Genomic DNA, 15,722 nt, shown 5'->3' with positions numbered 1-15,722 from the left:
AAAAAATACTATATGACTACAGACAAAAAAAATACTACATGACTACAGAGAAAAAAAAAATACTATATGACTGCAGCCAAAAAAAACAACGAAATCAACACTGGCTGTTTGAGGAGCCCCTGGCCTGAAAAAGAACAACGGGAGGATCTATAGAAAAAACGAGATTGGCGTCACTCACCTCTTCGTTATTGTTTTTAGACCGCCATTTTTATGATTAGTTCTCTCTCAATTCTATCAATAAGACTATATACTTTCAAGGTTACACACAGTAATCGATGTTGTGAGCATTTTGCCTCAACATCAATTAGAATCTGTGCTAACAATCATTGCTAAGTATCCCTAAGTAATTATAAAGGCAGGGATTGAATAGATACATACTTTCCATCAGCAATAAAAATGTTGAATATTTCATGTGCTACAGCAAAACAAAGGTTTGATGCGTTGACTTATTGACTGATTAATTTATTTACTGTTAGATTAATTGACCAATTGATAATGATGATAATATTTGGTGTCGAATTGCCACAATTGTTACAAATTGAAAACGAAATGAATATGTTTATGTTGTGTATATCGCACGCGTGAAAGAAAGAGAGGAAGAGAGAGAGAGAAAGAGAGAGAGAGAGAGAGAGAGAGAGTGTGTGTGTGTGTGTGTCAGAGAGAGAGAGAGAGAGAGAGAGAGAGAGAGAGAGAGAGAGAGAGAGAGAGAATAAGTATGAGTGAAATATCTTTTCAATGTTAGAGTTATCATATAACAAGTTATAACAAGTGTAACTAAATGACAAATTGCCATATTTATGGACAATAAAGATCTATTATTATTATTATTATTATTATTATTATTATTATTATTATTATTATTATTATTATTATTATTATTATTATTATTATTATTATTATTATTATTATTATTATTTTAAAAAAGGAAAAAGGAATGTCTGAAAAATTCAAAGAGGAAAATAAAGTTCACGACGATGACGAATTCAATATTTCTAAGACTTGGACCTCGTCAACAAATTTGAAAGATCATGACAACTCCTTGTTTTTCTTTGAAATGGTTGTCATAGTTTTCCCAGACAATCTTTTTCCATTTTCCTTCTTCCACTAGAAGGTCCATCAATGGTTTCAATCTGTCTTTGTATTCTGGTATTATGGTCAGAAACTCTTCTCGAATGGTGTTTATAAAGTAACCACCTGGAGGAAGACAATCACGTGATCTTTAAAAGATAGCTATATTGGATTTTGATTTATAATGGAATATAGAAGATATAGGCTGACATTATCAATAATCCATATGCTTTTAAACTGAGTGCCAATCTTGGACTGGCCTGTGTATTTAGTTGATTATCATTATTTTGAGGGATTAAATATTAATCAAATCAATCGAGAGATATCTAATGATAAGTAAATAAAGGGCATTGGTATATCTCCTTAACCCTATTTCATCAAGGTCTAGACGCTCAATATTCTTAAAATAAATAAAGAAATACAATGAAAATTAAAAACATAACAATCTAAATTACAACAGTCGTAAATCAAATGAATAAAATCAACAATGTAAAATTGGCTTATCTGAAGATAATTTTTCGTGGAAGGGATGACAGACATTGTTATAGATATGAGGGAGAGAGAGAGAAAGTGAGAGAGAGGGGGGGGAGAAGAGAGAGAGAGAGAGAGAGAGAGAGAGAGAGAGAGAAAGAAAGAGAGAGAAAAAAAGAAGAGAGAGAGAGAGAGAGAGAGAGAGAGAGAGGGGGGGGGAGAGAAAGAATGAGAGAAAGAAAGGCTATCGGCCTCTCGTATGCTAGGATGGAGATGAGCTGTTTCAACGTTTCTGTATTTATTGTTGTTTTAAACATATAAATCAATAGAATGTGAAAAATGTTCTGCTAATCCTCATCAGCAATTTGTTGAGAATTGATTTAGTATTTTTCAGTGTTTGAACTGCAAACACTATTCTTTTGCACTTTTGATAATTTTGACTTTAAATCTAATAACTAGTGTCTCCAAATTGAAGAGGTAGGTAAACTGTCATATCAGAATGATTTCTCAACTAACCAACCTGGCTTGATGATTCGAACGATTTCATGAAGAGCATCGCATGGTACATGGCCAGGACCGAAAGCACCATTGCAAACAACAGCGTCATAGATATCTGGGAGATTGACCAATCTAAAGTCGTTATCGTTCATGTATGTATAAAACTATTGAAAACAGATAATATTAAGTCTATAACGATTTTGCTTTTAATCTGACGTTCCTATATGTCAAGTTCATTCATCTGACCATCTTAAATAAATAAATAAATAAATAAATAAAATTCCCTTTATTCATCCCATAGGGGAAATTTGTCTCTAGGGTCTATTCCAAGGGAAGACTGGAACCATCCAGACGTCAGTCGCAGTGCAGCGCCGCAAATTAAGCTAGGGCAGCAGCCTCTTATGGTTCTCACACTACTATGTTATGACGATCGACTCAATCAGCAAAGTCCGATCAGCATTCGTGCACCGTCGCGACCCCGCCTGGTAGCATCGTCACAACACACCGTTCGACTAGATGCTCTGCCGTTTCGGGTTCTTGCCCACATCGGGTACATGTTGGACAGGTGGAAAGTCCCCACTGATGAAGCGCACTTGCTGTTAGGCAGCTTCTCGACCGAAGACGATCGCAGCCACCCAGTGTCTCCTCTTACTGGTATCAAAGCCTGGCAACTTCTCACCAAGCTTAGGTGTCCTGTAGTTCTGATATTGCTCGATTAACCTAACAATTCAGAGTATTATAAAATGAGTAAAATCAACTCACATTTCGTCCAATACAGCCGCTTCGACACTCGAGGTGTCTCTTCAGTTGTGCGATCTTCTTTGATGGAGAGTAGATGTGCGGTAATGGTGTTCATTTAGAGTGTTGTGTGGTGCGTGAAGGCGCGTATGAATGGGTGTATTGGACGGAATGTGAGTTGATTTTATTCATTTCATGATATACGTATGAGTATGAAGCAAAGACTTTAATATAGTGTGCCACGCTGCTCCAAGAAGTCTCAAGGTTGAGACTTTTGAAGTTTTGTGATCAACATGGAAAACTGTTTTGGTCAGGCAGCGACAATTTGACCGTAGCCATCGTTAACTTATAGCCTGACACTAGAACCCTCCAGTATTACAGTTTGACGTCATTTTAAAGGTTTGTGCAGCGTCTAGTGAGTTGTCGTTAGTAGAGCTCAAGGAAACAAGTGATTTCATTGGTTGAACTATTCAATACAACTCACGATGTGTTTTCTTTTGCGACCAAAGACATGTCTTTTGACGTCATTCTTTGGTCAGTGTCAGGCTATAAGTAATCGATGGCTACGAGTTGACTCTGTAGGGCAGGGCGATACGACTACGTACCATCATTAGCAGCGACAACGGAGCCCATTCCGATGCATTGTTCCAATAGCTTTTTGTAAATCCCTTTGCGTCTTGATATCTCATTGAATGCCTTACACGAGTCTAAGCCGTGGATGTTCTTGAAACCTTTCTCCAGCAGCTGTGCGTGAAAAATAATAATAAAGAAATTAATTTAAGATTTTAATTCATAAATAATTCATAATTAAACAACAAAAAATTGAGCATTTAAATAGAGTAATTTTCACTAAACGTGCTCGAAGTGCTTTACAAAGGGTCAGCATAAAGTCAAGTCAATACCAAATTGATAAGATGGATCCGAATATACATCACTGCCAAGCCTATTCAGATTGATGAAAACAGGTGAAATTCATCCTTTCATGTTCATATTAAAAATTTATTCCGAAATGGTATCATGAGTTTAGTAAATCAAAGTTATATTGAATAAATTGTTGCCTGAATCGGGGGGAAGGAAACAACAGTGAAAAAGGTTAGAAAGAAAACTTAACTTAATCCAAAGTTCACCTCATTTGTCTTTGCGGGTTCAATTGAAAATATCAAAGATTTTATATTTTCTTCAATTTATCACAATGCCCATACACTGTGAACAAAAAATATTCAAAAAGTTTCATAAAGAAAAAAGAATGACAAATATCCTTTAATAATTTAAAAATTCCCTTTATTCATCCCATAGGGGAAATTTGTCTCTAGGGTCTATTCCAAGGGAAAACTGGAATAACCAAGGCGTCAGCCGCAGTGCAGCGCCTCAAAATAATATAAATATATAGTATATAATATATATATATATATATATATATATATATATATATATATATATATATATATATATATATATATCCTGGCGAAACGCATTTTGAGATAAGACTAGCGTCCTATCCAATGAGTAGCAAGCAAACTGGTACTATCCTATAGTCATCAATAAAAGCGAGATAAACTTCAAGCCTAAGCCGCTTTATTCTGAAGGCCCAATTTAATATTTCTCTACCAACCATTTCCGCAATGATGCCTGGCCCAGAGCACAAATCTAAGAGCAATGCTTGGTTACGATCAGTGATGAATTGGACACATTTGTCCATAACTATGTGAGGTCCAGCATAGATTTCCCGGCGTGAACACAACATCTGGAAAAACAAAATTAAAAATAAAAATAATATGCACATTTCGTGTCAATGACTGGTTGTTCTTAGATATTTTAAACTGTTATCTCAACTAAAAACTTACTCAATCTCATTATTCAAGAACAAGCTTATAATTTCCATACAAGGATCAATAAAGTATATCTTATCTTATCTTCTCGTGTTTCATACTGTTTTTACAATAGCATAATAAATAATAGCGAAAATATTATGAGGCAACCCTATTACCCTTTGTAAATATAAGCGAAAGAGTGCAAGAAATTTATCCACCCTCCCCCCCCCCCCCCCCCCCCCCCCTTCAATCCCCCAGGCATGCAATCGGTTTTACTAAAAATATATTTTGACGCGTAAAGATATTTGCCACAATGGTAGTTCTAAAGGTCAAATATTTTGATGTCGGTTAAGTTTTCACCCGTTGATGTAAGTTAAATCTGGAGATTTAACATGGTTGAGCTCATTGCAGAGGTATATCAAAAACATAAAACACACTTACTGAACAGAAATACACCATACTTATCACATAAATCCAACAAGAACATTATTGTCAGAAGAGGAACTGGCTCGTCTTATAACATGAAGCAAATGGACTGTGTTCTTCTAAAATGTGATTTATAGTAGAAATCTATCTGGGGCGCATAATATAGTATTCTTGAACTCATACGTTTGAACTGTCGAACTCTTTCCTAATGTGCGCTCTCAAGGTCGCGCAGCGATATTGGGAACTCGTTAAAATTCCAGACGTAGGATTTCAAGAATATTCTATTATTCGCCCCTCACATATTTCTACCAAGAGTCGCAATTTATAAGGGCACAGTCCATTGGCTTCATGTTATAAGATGAGTCAGTTCCTCTCCTGACAAAAAAGTTCTTGTCGGACTTGTGTGTTAAGTATGGTGGTATTTCTATTCATGAATTCTGTAAATAGCCTATGTGTAAGCCGCGCAATTTACGTCTTCAAAAGCTAGCAATTCTAAATAGTGCAATAATTAGTTAAGCGACATATCACTTTTTTTCTAATCTGATGAAACAACATGCTGATCATCTTAGAAAATTGGCAGCCATTGTCTGCAGTGAATTTGTAGCTGGGTTTATCAGATCTGGCAGAAAGTTCTTTGTGTGTGATAGACCAGCGTCTTTTCCAAAAGAGGAAAAAGGGACGCCCAAAGATGGTGGAATAAGGCAAAGGATGATATGAAAGAACTGGACCTGGAGGAAGATATGCTGAACCGAGATGCATGGAGATGTGGCATTCATTATGGCGATCCTGCAAAATGCGGGATACGCTAAAACAAGAAGAAGAAGACCAGCGTCTTTTCCATAGGGTAACAAATAATTGTTACTGTCCGTTTAACGCTATAAAACCGGATTAGATGTGGCTCAATGAATCGGATGGCCCTGAACTACTACTATCGAAATTGCATGCTTCTTAATTGCGATTCTTCCCACACAGAAGGATTATTTCTAATATATATGTGACGTTGGGTTAACAACACATCACTCAGTGTATTGAATGTCGTAAAACTCTTTTTAAAACATTATTGGTACTGTAGCCAGGTATAAATGTGTGGCACAGACCAAAGTTATATCCTTTCTTTAAAAAATATAGCATTGTGGAGAACATTGTGCTTATTTGAGTCAATAAAAAAAATTGATACGGCGCACAACTCTACTGAAAGATTTGAAAATTAGAAATGTATTTTTTACAGATAGATAAACAGATAACTTGATTTCCTTTTATAATTTAAAGTCAGTTTGAAAGTTCGTTGAGTCAAACAGATATCATAAAATACGTACCGACGACACTAGACTCTCAAAATCAACTAATTTTGACACTGTAAAAAGTTGTCAATTTGCGTCATCTATTTATGACATCAAGTATTATTATTACTTCCGTTGTGTTGTTGATTTAGCGGTGATCAGTGTTGTTATGTAGTAGTATGTTCTAATTGCGTGTATGTTTGTGTGTGTGCGTGTGTGTGTGTGTGTGTTTGTGTGTGGTGTATACATGTGTGTGTGTGTTGGCATTTTTCAGCAAATCGTGGCATTCATAGTGATATTATTCACTTGATCACATGAAGTTATTTCAGTCGCCATTTTGATTCTTTTTTTACTATTAGGGTTAGCTCGAGATCGAATGATTTTTTCTATTAGGGTTAGTCATAAGTCTTAGTAAAGGTGCTAGGATGTTTGTTTTTTCATAAGTTAAGTAAAGGGGAGACATTACGAAAGCTCCTACATCCCGAGTATTCTTTAAATTTGTATTTTCACCGTTGATATTTTGTCAGGAGTTTATTTATTCAATTTGTCATCATTTTTTTCTATTAGGGTTAGCTCGAGATAGGAGGATATTTCTTTTTCTATTAGGGTTAGTCATAAGTCTTAGTAAAGGTGCTAGGATGTTTGTTTTTCCATAAGTTAAGTAAAGGGGAGACATTCCGAAAGCTCCTACATCCCCAGTATTCTTTAAATTTGTATTTTCACCGTTGATATTTTGTCAGGCATTTATTTATTCAATTTGTCATTATATATAAGTATTTTTAAAACTCTAGAACAAACCTTGATAGATTTGTAAAAGTTTAAAATTTCCTAATGTGACCATTGTTTTGATTTTCGGCCGCCATTTGATTTGTTAAGTATTGAAAGGTAGTGCAAAGCAGTCCGAGAGTTGTTTTATTCAATTTGTCATCATTTTTTCTAATTGGGTTAGCTCGAGATCGGGGGATATTTTTTTTCTATTAGGGTTAGTCATCAGTCTTAGTAAAGATGCTAGGATGTTTGTTTTTCCATAAGTTAAGTAAAGGGGAGACATTCCAAAAGCTCCTACATCCCGAGTATTCTTTAAATTTGTATTTTCACCGTTGATATTTTGTCAGGCGTTTATTTATTCAATTTGTCATCATTGTTTCTATTAGAGTTAGCTCGAGATCGGAGGATATTTCTTTTTCTATTAAAGTTTGTCATAAGTCTTAGTAAAGGTGCTAGGATGTTTATTTTTTCAAAAGTTAAGTAAATGGGAGTCATTCCGAAAGCTCCTACAGCGCTATGCCTTCCTGAAAATGACCCAGAATGCTTGATAAATGCTGTATACAATGATTTGAATCTGAACTTTGCGGATGAACGTTATCTATCAGAGAGAGAGCAATTTTGACTACAACCCATGAAAATGTTGACAAAATAAATGCAGCCGTTCTGTCCAGGTTGAACTCATCAACTGAACAAATTTACCGCAATGCTGATTCCATTCAAAGTGACTCTGACATCAAATTATACCCAATTGAATTCTTGAACGAACTTACATCTCCCGGACTTCCTCCACATGCATTACATTTGAAAGCCAACACGTCAGTCATGCTGCTTAGAAATATAAATCCTAAATCAGGCCTCCTAAATGGCACCCGTTTGTTAATAACTAAATTAGGTTCAAAAGTATTAGAACCCAAGATGATTACAGGTAGTAGAGCTGGCGACATAGTGTTTATCCCTAGAATCAATCTGACGACAACAACTGATTCAGGCTTACCATTTATTCTAAATAGAGGACAGTTTCCGGTAAAATTGTCATATGCAATGACAATTAACAAGTCTCAGGGGTAGACATTAAGCAAGGTGGGGATTTTCTTACCACAACGGGTATTCACACACGGACAACTGTATGTTGCTGTGTCACGGGTCAGAGGCTATAGTGGCTTATACTTCATGTTGGGCCACACAGAAAAATCAACCGAAGATATATCAAATTACACAGACAACGTTGTTTACCAATCTGCCCTCATTAAATGATGGTGAGTACAGTATCGAATAAAAATAGTTCTTTCCCCGCGAAATTGCGGGCTTTTTACTAGTATTTTTAAAAAAGAATACGGGGTAGAAATCATCAAGCCCATTTCTCATAGCAGTGTTCACTGTGTTGGACAAAACTAAGGGCACAATCGGAGACAAAAGCATTCCCCGAATAATAGTTTTTATAATTCGTAACATAAGAGTGTGTATGGAATTTTAAGCCAACAACAAAAAAAATATAAGAAATTACGTAGTCAAATGATCCAGCATTTGCCCACTTTGTGTACAAGTTCTGAGATTCTTCGAAGGATAGGTCACTTTGCACGAGCTCACTCGCAATCTTCGCCAAGTCCCTTTCTCTCTTTAAATCAGAGTCGCCGTTTCCTTGCATCGTGATGATCTAAAAAGAAGTCTGAGAAAGAATTTAATTTTAAGTATTGTCCTTTTAGATGCAGTGTGTCTATGAAATAACTTTTGATTTCGCTTTATTATTCTAGATGTATCAAATCATTGACTTCTTCTTCTACTAATACTTCTACTACTACTTCTACTGCTACTTCTACTTCTACTACTACTTCCATTACAACTACTACTACTTCTACTACTACTGCTACTACTACTACTACTACTACTACTACTACTACTACTACTACTACTACTACTACTACTACTACTACTACGAGTACTACTACTACTACTACGAGTACTACTACTACTACTACTACTACTAATACTACTACTACTACTACTACTACTACTCCTACTACTACTACTCCTACTACTACTACTCCTACTACTACTACTACTACTACTACTACTACTACTACTACTACTACTACTACTACTACTACTACTACTACTACTACTACTCCTACTCCTACTACTACTCCTACTACTACTCCTACTCCTACTACTACTACTACTACTACTACTACTACTACTACTACTACTACTACTACTACTACTACTACTACTACTACTACTACTACTACTACTACTTCTACTTCTTCTTCTCCTCCTCCTCCTCTTCCACTTTCTCTTCTCTCTCTTCTCCTCATCTTCTTCATTATCCTCCTTCACATTCTTTTCTTCTACCCCCTCCTCCTCCGCCGCCAAGAAGCTGCGATCATTCAAGTTGAGTGCATATTTTCCATTCTTATTGAATTTCAAGGCATAGTTTTCTTTTGTCAAGTTTTCATGTTAAGTTATTTGTTGTGTTGAGATTCATATTCATCCCTCATCAACATGCAATTCGTCTCCTCTCGTCGTAATCTTCAGAATTCTAATCGATATGATTCAATTTACGTCCTCCAACTCTGCCTGGAAGATGATGAATTTAAGCTTCAACGTGATCGTATGCTTGATTTTTTTAGGGCACGGGAATAATATACCGAACGGGTTTTGCATGAGGCTGTCCGGAAAGCCAGCCTCGTGTCGAGAGAAGCAACGATGATGCCTCGCAACGCCAGGAAGCAGGAGATGCAGCGTCTCATTTTAGTCCTCACGCATCATCCTCATGCAAATCAGGTTAGGGACTATTGCACAATTATGGGATCCTCCAGACGGACGAAGACACCCACAGAGTTTTCTCAGAACCCCCGTTGGTGACATACCGACGGGATCGTAACCATTGTCAGAAGCCGCCTGGAGCCCAATACCCATTGATGGGCCTTCAGCTAGATTTTGCATGCAACCCCGATGCAAGACTTATGGGTACGATACCCTTAGCTTCCCAGACAAGATTTGGGACCTCAGACTGCTGTTTACATGCACTGACCGTAGTCTATGCAACTGCGTGTTCCCTGTGTAGGATTGCTTACGTTGGCAAGACCGGAAAGAGGCTGGGTGACAGATTCGTGCAGAACTTGCGCGACATATCGAACTATGCAGACACAGCAGTGGCCAGACACTTCAATCTGCCTGACCACTGCGATATACAGTGTGTGTGCGCGAGCGCGCGCGCTTGTGTGTGTATGTGTGTGTGTGTTCAGGTTTTGCCATTCTGACACTTCCTCCCGCTGACGAAGAGAAACTCACCTGATCAAGTCGCTGGGAATGCTGACTCCACGCGGACTCAACACCAAGGTTGACCACCACTATCATCCACATCGTATCCCTCTGCGTAACAACCTTTTAGTTAATACTATCTTTGAGCCTAATAGATGTCAACGTCACTCATAATCAAAACTACTACTGCTCTTACTGCTGCCACTACAGCTACTGCTGCTGCTGCTACTACTACTACTACTACTACTACTACTACTACTACTACTACTGCTGCTGCTGCTGCTGCTTCTACTACTACTTCTACTACACTCGTACTACTACTACTTCTACTACACTACTACTACTACTACTACTACTACTACTACTACTACTACTACTACTAATACTACTACTACTACTACTACTAATACTAATATTACTACTACTACTGGTACTACTACTACTACTACTACTACTACTACTACTACTACTACTACTACTACTACTACTATTAATACTACTATTACTACTATTAATACTACTACTACTACTACTACTACTACTACTACTACTATTAATACTACTACTACTACTACTACTACAACAACTACTACTACTACTACTACTACTACTACTACTACTACTACTACTACTACTACTACTACTACTACTACTACTACTACTACTACTACTAGTACATTTATCAAATAACATGTATTTTGAATCGTTTGAATGGCAAAACGTGTTTTTAAAAGTTTCAATGGCCCTTGAACTCTCACAGAGTTTTTGAAAACAAGTCCTCTTATAATAGGACTGACACACAGAACCAGCAAGCCGTGACGGGAAAATGAGGCCATAAAGGTATAGATAGTATGCAGATGACGTCACTCAGGCCTTTGTTATTGTTTTTGCCATCCGCGTTTGTGGGTTGTTCTCACTAAACTGTATTAACCAGACTATAAAAGTTCATGGTTACACAGAGTTTGTGTGTTGGTCCGTTATACTTCCGGATGGCAATGTTGTGAACTCCTTGGCCAAGCGCATTTTATCTATTGAAGCTGATCCTAGAGCGGATCAGTGTTGCCAGGTACCTTTGCAAAAATCCCGCCTACTTTATGCCAGAAATCCGCCAAAATCCGCCAACTTTATCCTACTTCATCTGCGACATTTGCCCAAAATGCGCCATTTGATTTAAAACACTTATAATCAATAATAGTTATGTTTTTACCCTTGCGTGCTCATTTAGACCACTCAAAAGTTTCCTTAAATCAGTTTTGCAATACTTACAGTATGCCCTCGTATCGTCATCTGTCATTAGTTTAATCCAGTCTTGAAGATCAGGGTGTTTTCCCCAAGATCGGTTGTATTTACTAGACATGGCACATAGAGTTTCGATTTAGTTTGAGCGAGAGTTAGATTGTCGGATATTGTTTTCACCTTCGGTTAATCTGAATTAGGTTGTGTAATATAGACCTAGGCCATACGTACTCACAATAGGTGTTCCTAAGCGTCAATTTAGGGAGGGGGGGGGGGGGAGAAGAAATAATTAAACTTGATTGCTATCCTTTTACTTTTTTAAAGGGTATTATCGATCATCAAAAATCCACCATCCGCCACGCCATCTATAGATAGTTCGAAGTTGACGTCACTCGGGTCTTTGTTATTGTTTTTTGCCATCCACGTTCATGAGTAATTCTCACTAAACTGCATTAACCAGACAATAAACGTACATGGTTACACAGAGTTTTGTATGTTGGTCCGTTATACTTCCGGATGGCAATGTTATGAGCTTCTTTGCCAAGCGCATACTATCTATAGTCGAGTGAGTCAGCCTCACATTTTGAGTTTTTCACAATGTTTTGACCCCTGATAATCGCATCCATCTATAGATAGAACAAAGATGACGTCACACAGGCCTTTGTTATTGTTTTTTGCCATCCGCGTTTGTGAGTTGTTCTCACTAAACAGACTATAAAAGTTCATGGTTACACACAGTCTTGTGTGTTGGTCCGATATACTTCCGGATGGCAATGTTATAAGCTTCTTAGCCAAGTGCATACTATGTATAGATAGAATGCGCTTGGCCAAGGAGTTCACAACATTGCCATCCGGAAGTATAACGGACCAACACACAAACTCTGTGTAACCATGGACTTTTATAGTCTGGTTAATACAGTTTAGTGAGAACAACTCACAAACGCGGATGGCAAAAACAATAACAAAGGCATGCGTGACGTCATCTGCATACTATCTATAGATAGGTCAAAGATGACGTCACTCAGGTCTTTGTTATTGTTTTTTTGCCATCCGCGTTTATGAGTAATGCTCACTGAACTGTATTAACCTGACTATAAACGTTCATGGATACACACGGTTTTGTGTGTTGGTCCATTATACTTCCGGATGGCAATGTTATGAGCTTCTTAGCCAAGCGCATGCTATCTATATTGTGATTTATGCTCATAACCAGAACTGGGCGGGGGGGGGGGGGGGTATTTTGGCTTGCATCATCAAGAAGGAGGAGGAGAAGAAGAAAAAGAACAAGAAGAAGAAGAAGAAGAAGAAGAAGAAGAAGAAGAAGAAGAAGAAGAAGAAGAAGAAGAAGAAGAAGAAAAATGGGAGCGATCATTTTGTTGTCCAACTTAGTCATCGTTCACATGATTTGTTGCTGTACAACGATTGGACATTTCTCAATTAATGTAAACACGCTGCTGTGTTTATGAAAGTTCTAAACATACCCATGAGTCCCGCTGAGCAAAATGACCAATAGGCTTCAAAAGTCATGACGTCACTTCCCTCGTAATGACGCATGGTAACTTAGTAAGTGGCTCTAAACTATCGGAACAATGGCGGACGCTCTTATGAAATATTTCTCCGACGAGCAAAAAAGTTTATCCAGAGGAGAAAAACATACAAAAATATGATCTTGTTTTGACCTTTATACATTCTGATCACATGACATATGAAAAGTTCTAGTCAGCATGAAGAATAAAAAGTGCCGATTTTCTTTGTTTAGAACCACACTACTTGCCGATGCTGGGCGACGTGGCATCAGACTATTGAATCCAATTGGATTCAGTAGTCTGATGTCACGCCGCCCGGCAACGGCGGCCATCTTGGTTCTAAACAAAGAAAATCATTACTTTTTATTCTTCCTGCTGGCTAGTACATTTCATATGCCTCGTGATCAGAATGTGTAAAAGTCAAAACAAGATCAAATTTATGGGTTTTTCCCTCTGAATACGCTTTTATGCTCACCGGAGAAATATTTCATACGGGCGTCCGCCATTGTTCCGATAGTTTAGAGCCAGTGTTACTAAGTTACCATGTGTCATTAAGAAGGAAGTGACGTTACGACTGTTGAAGAGTATTGTGATGTTGGATATTTCTCAAACTGTGAACACTTTTCACTATGACGGTCATTTTGAGCACATATTCCAATGTGACCAATGACCTCAAGCACACGGAAAGGTAATATAGATCGCTCCTATTTACATGAAACTGGAAGAGGTTCTTTTAGATACCTTTTCACCACCATGATATATATTAGTAATAATATTGTATTTCATTCAATAACTTTACCTCAATTTATTTCAATCCACAATCGCCTGTCCAAAACAAAAGAGAAACAAACACACGTATCATAATTTCATGGCTGGTTTCAAATGAAAATTATTCATTGTATCCATAAAAGTTATTTTTTAACATTTTATTGTATTTAACTATTTAATTCGACATAGAGTACTTATTTGTGCACATCGGATTGTTTGTTCCAAATTAGCATGACCAGACATCATCATATTATGCTATGCATACAAAGCTCTGATGCTATAATATTATATACTTAGATTGTAAATTCGTTTATAGTAAAATTCCGGTTACAAAGTTTATCTGGATTTTGTAAACGATTGTTTTCATCTTACATATCAACTGAAATTGACCATAGAACTGGAATTATTATACAGCATTCTAAGTGATGCCATTTAGGATTAAATCTTATGTGACAATAATATAAAAATGTGATAATTTTAAAAACCCGTCGTCATAAAAACGATATTATAAATTGAGTGCGTGATGAAAGAGTTGGAAGCATTTGCTGCTTTCATTTCATAAGCCAGTTAGAAAGCTGAACAATATTGAGACCTTAAAATATGTAGCAACCATGCATTTTTAGAAGGGTACTATAGATGGATGCGATTATCAGGGGTCAAAACATTGTGAAAAACTCAAACTGTGAGGCTGACTCACTCGACTATAGATAGTATGCAGATGACGTCACTCAGGCCTTTGTTATTGTATTTTGCCATCCGCGTTTGTGAGTGATACTCACTAAACTGTATTACCCCGACTATAAAAGTTCATGGTTACACACAGTTTTGTCTGTTGGTCCGTTACACTTCCGGGTGGCAATGTTATGAGCTTATGAGCTTATGAGCTATAGATAGAATGCGCTTGGCCAAGGAGTTCACAACATTGCCATCCGGAAGTATAACGGACCAACACACAAATTCTGTGTAACCATGAACTTTTATAGTCTGGTTAATACAGTTTAGTGAGAACAACTCACAAACGCGGATGGCAAAAACAATAACAAGAGACTATAACAATTATTGCGGCGTAAGTTGAATGGCAATTTTATAGAACCAGTCGGTTAGTCATCAAAAGGATGGGAGGTTGACAAAGCGCTTTGGTCTTCACTTCTAACCTTGAGGTACAAAAAGTTCGACACCCAAACTTTGCGATATGTGGCCTTAAAAAGACATCTCACCCCAATTCCCACGATGCTCTTTTCATGGAAACCCAAGGTGATTCTTGTCACTCGAAAAAATAAGGATTCCTTAAGCCGATGAAAAATTTAAGAAAGAAAATTTAATAAAAAAAAAACGAAATCAAAACAGCAACATTGAGCACAAGCAGTAAATTTATGCTTCAACCGTAACTCTTTGAATGTTATGGCTGGCAAGATATTGACATACACACACACACACACACACACACACACACATATATATATATATATATATATATATATATATATATATATATACAAATATTCATAGTGTATGTGTAAAAAATGATTATATATATTATATATAAACAGGATTGTCTTACTTGAATAAAACATTCTTAAATAAAGCATGCATATCAATTCATCTATAATCAATTTCCCATAGACTGGCGTGTCTTCGCATCTCATTTCAGTTTGCCATAATATGTTATTCTGTACCTGTGGTCAATGAAGGGCGCCTGGAAATGGGTATTGTCACACGGTCTGAGCACGAGTGTGCACGGTTCGGATCCAGACGGCGACACTTATATATATATGTATATATATATATATATATATATATATATATATATATATATATATATATATTATATATATATATATATATATATATATATATATAATATATATATA

The 15,722-nt window shown here is 36.9% G+C and overlaps 1 protein-coding gene across 1 annotated transcript; it reads right to left on the bottom strand.

Moving 5' to 3' along the window:
• Positions 1 to 955: 955 nt before the first annotated feature.
• On the bottom strand, positions 956 to 15,625 carry LOC144972068 (methyltransferase-like protein 27). The gene is made up of 6 exons (XM_078913153.1): positions 13,883 to 15,625; positions 8,565 to 8,726; positions 4,388 to 4,519; positions 3,381 to 3,519; positions 2,060 to 2,152; positions 956 to 1,194 (listed from the first exon to the last, which is right to left on the bottom strand). Exons 2-6 carry the CDS (start codon positions 8,703 to 8,705, stop codon positions 1,010 to 1,012), a joined length of 690 nt encoding a protein of 229 aa, XP_078769279.1. The 5' UTR covers positions 8,706 to 8,726; positions 13,883 to 15,625; the 3' UTR covers positions 956 to 1,009.
• Between the last annotated feature and the right edge of the window lie 97 nt (positions 15,626 to 15,722).

Source organism: Berghia stephanieae, chromosome 4 (genome assembly GCF_034508935.2).
Source record: "Berghia stephanieae isolate SIO BIC M18660-M18661 chromosome 4, UCSD_Bste_1.3, whole genome shotgun sequence".
Lineage (NCBI taxonomy): Eukaryota > Metazoa > Mollusca > Gastropoda > Nudibranchia > Aeolidiidae > Berghia > Berghia stephanieae.
Note: the sequence above shows the minus strand (reverse complement) of the source record. Positions and strands in the feature narration are given on the sequence as shown.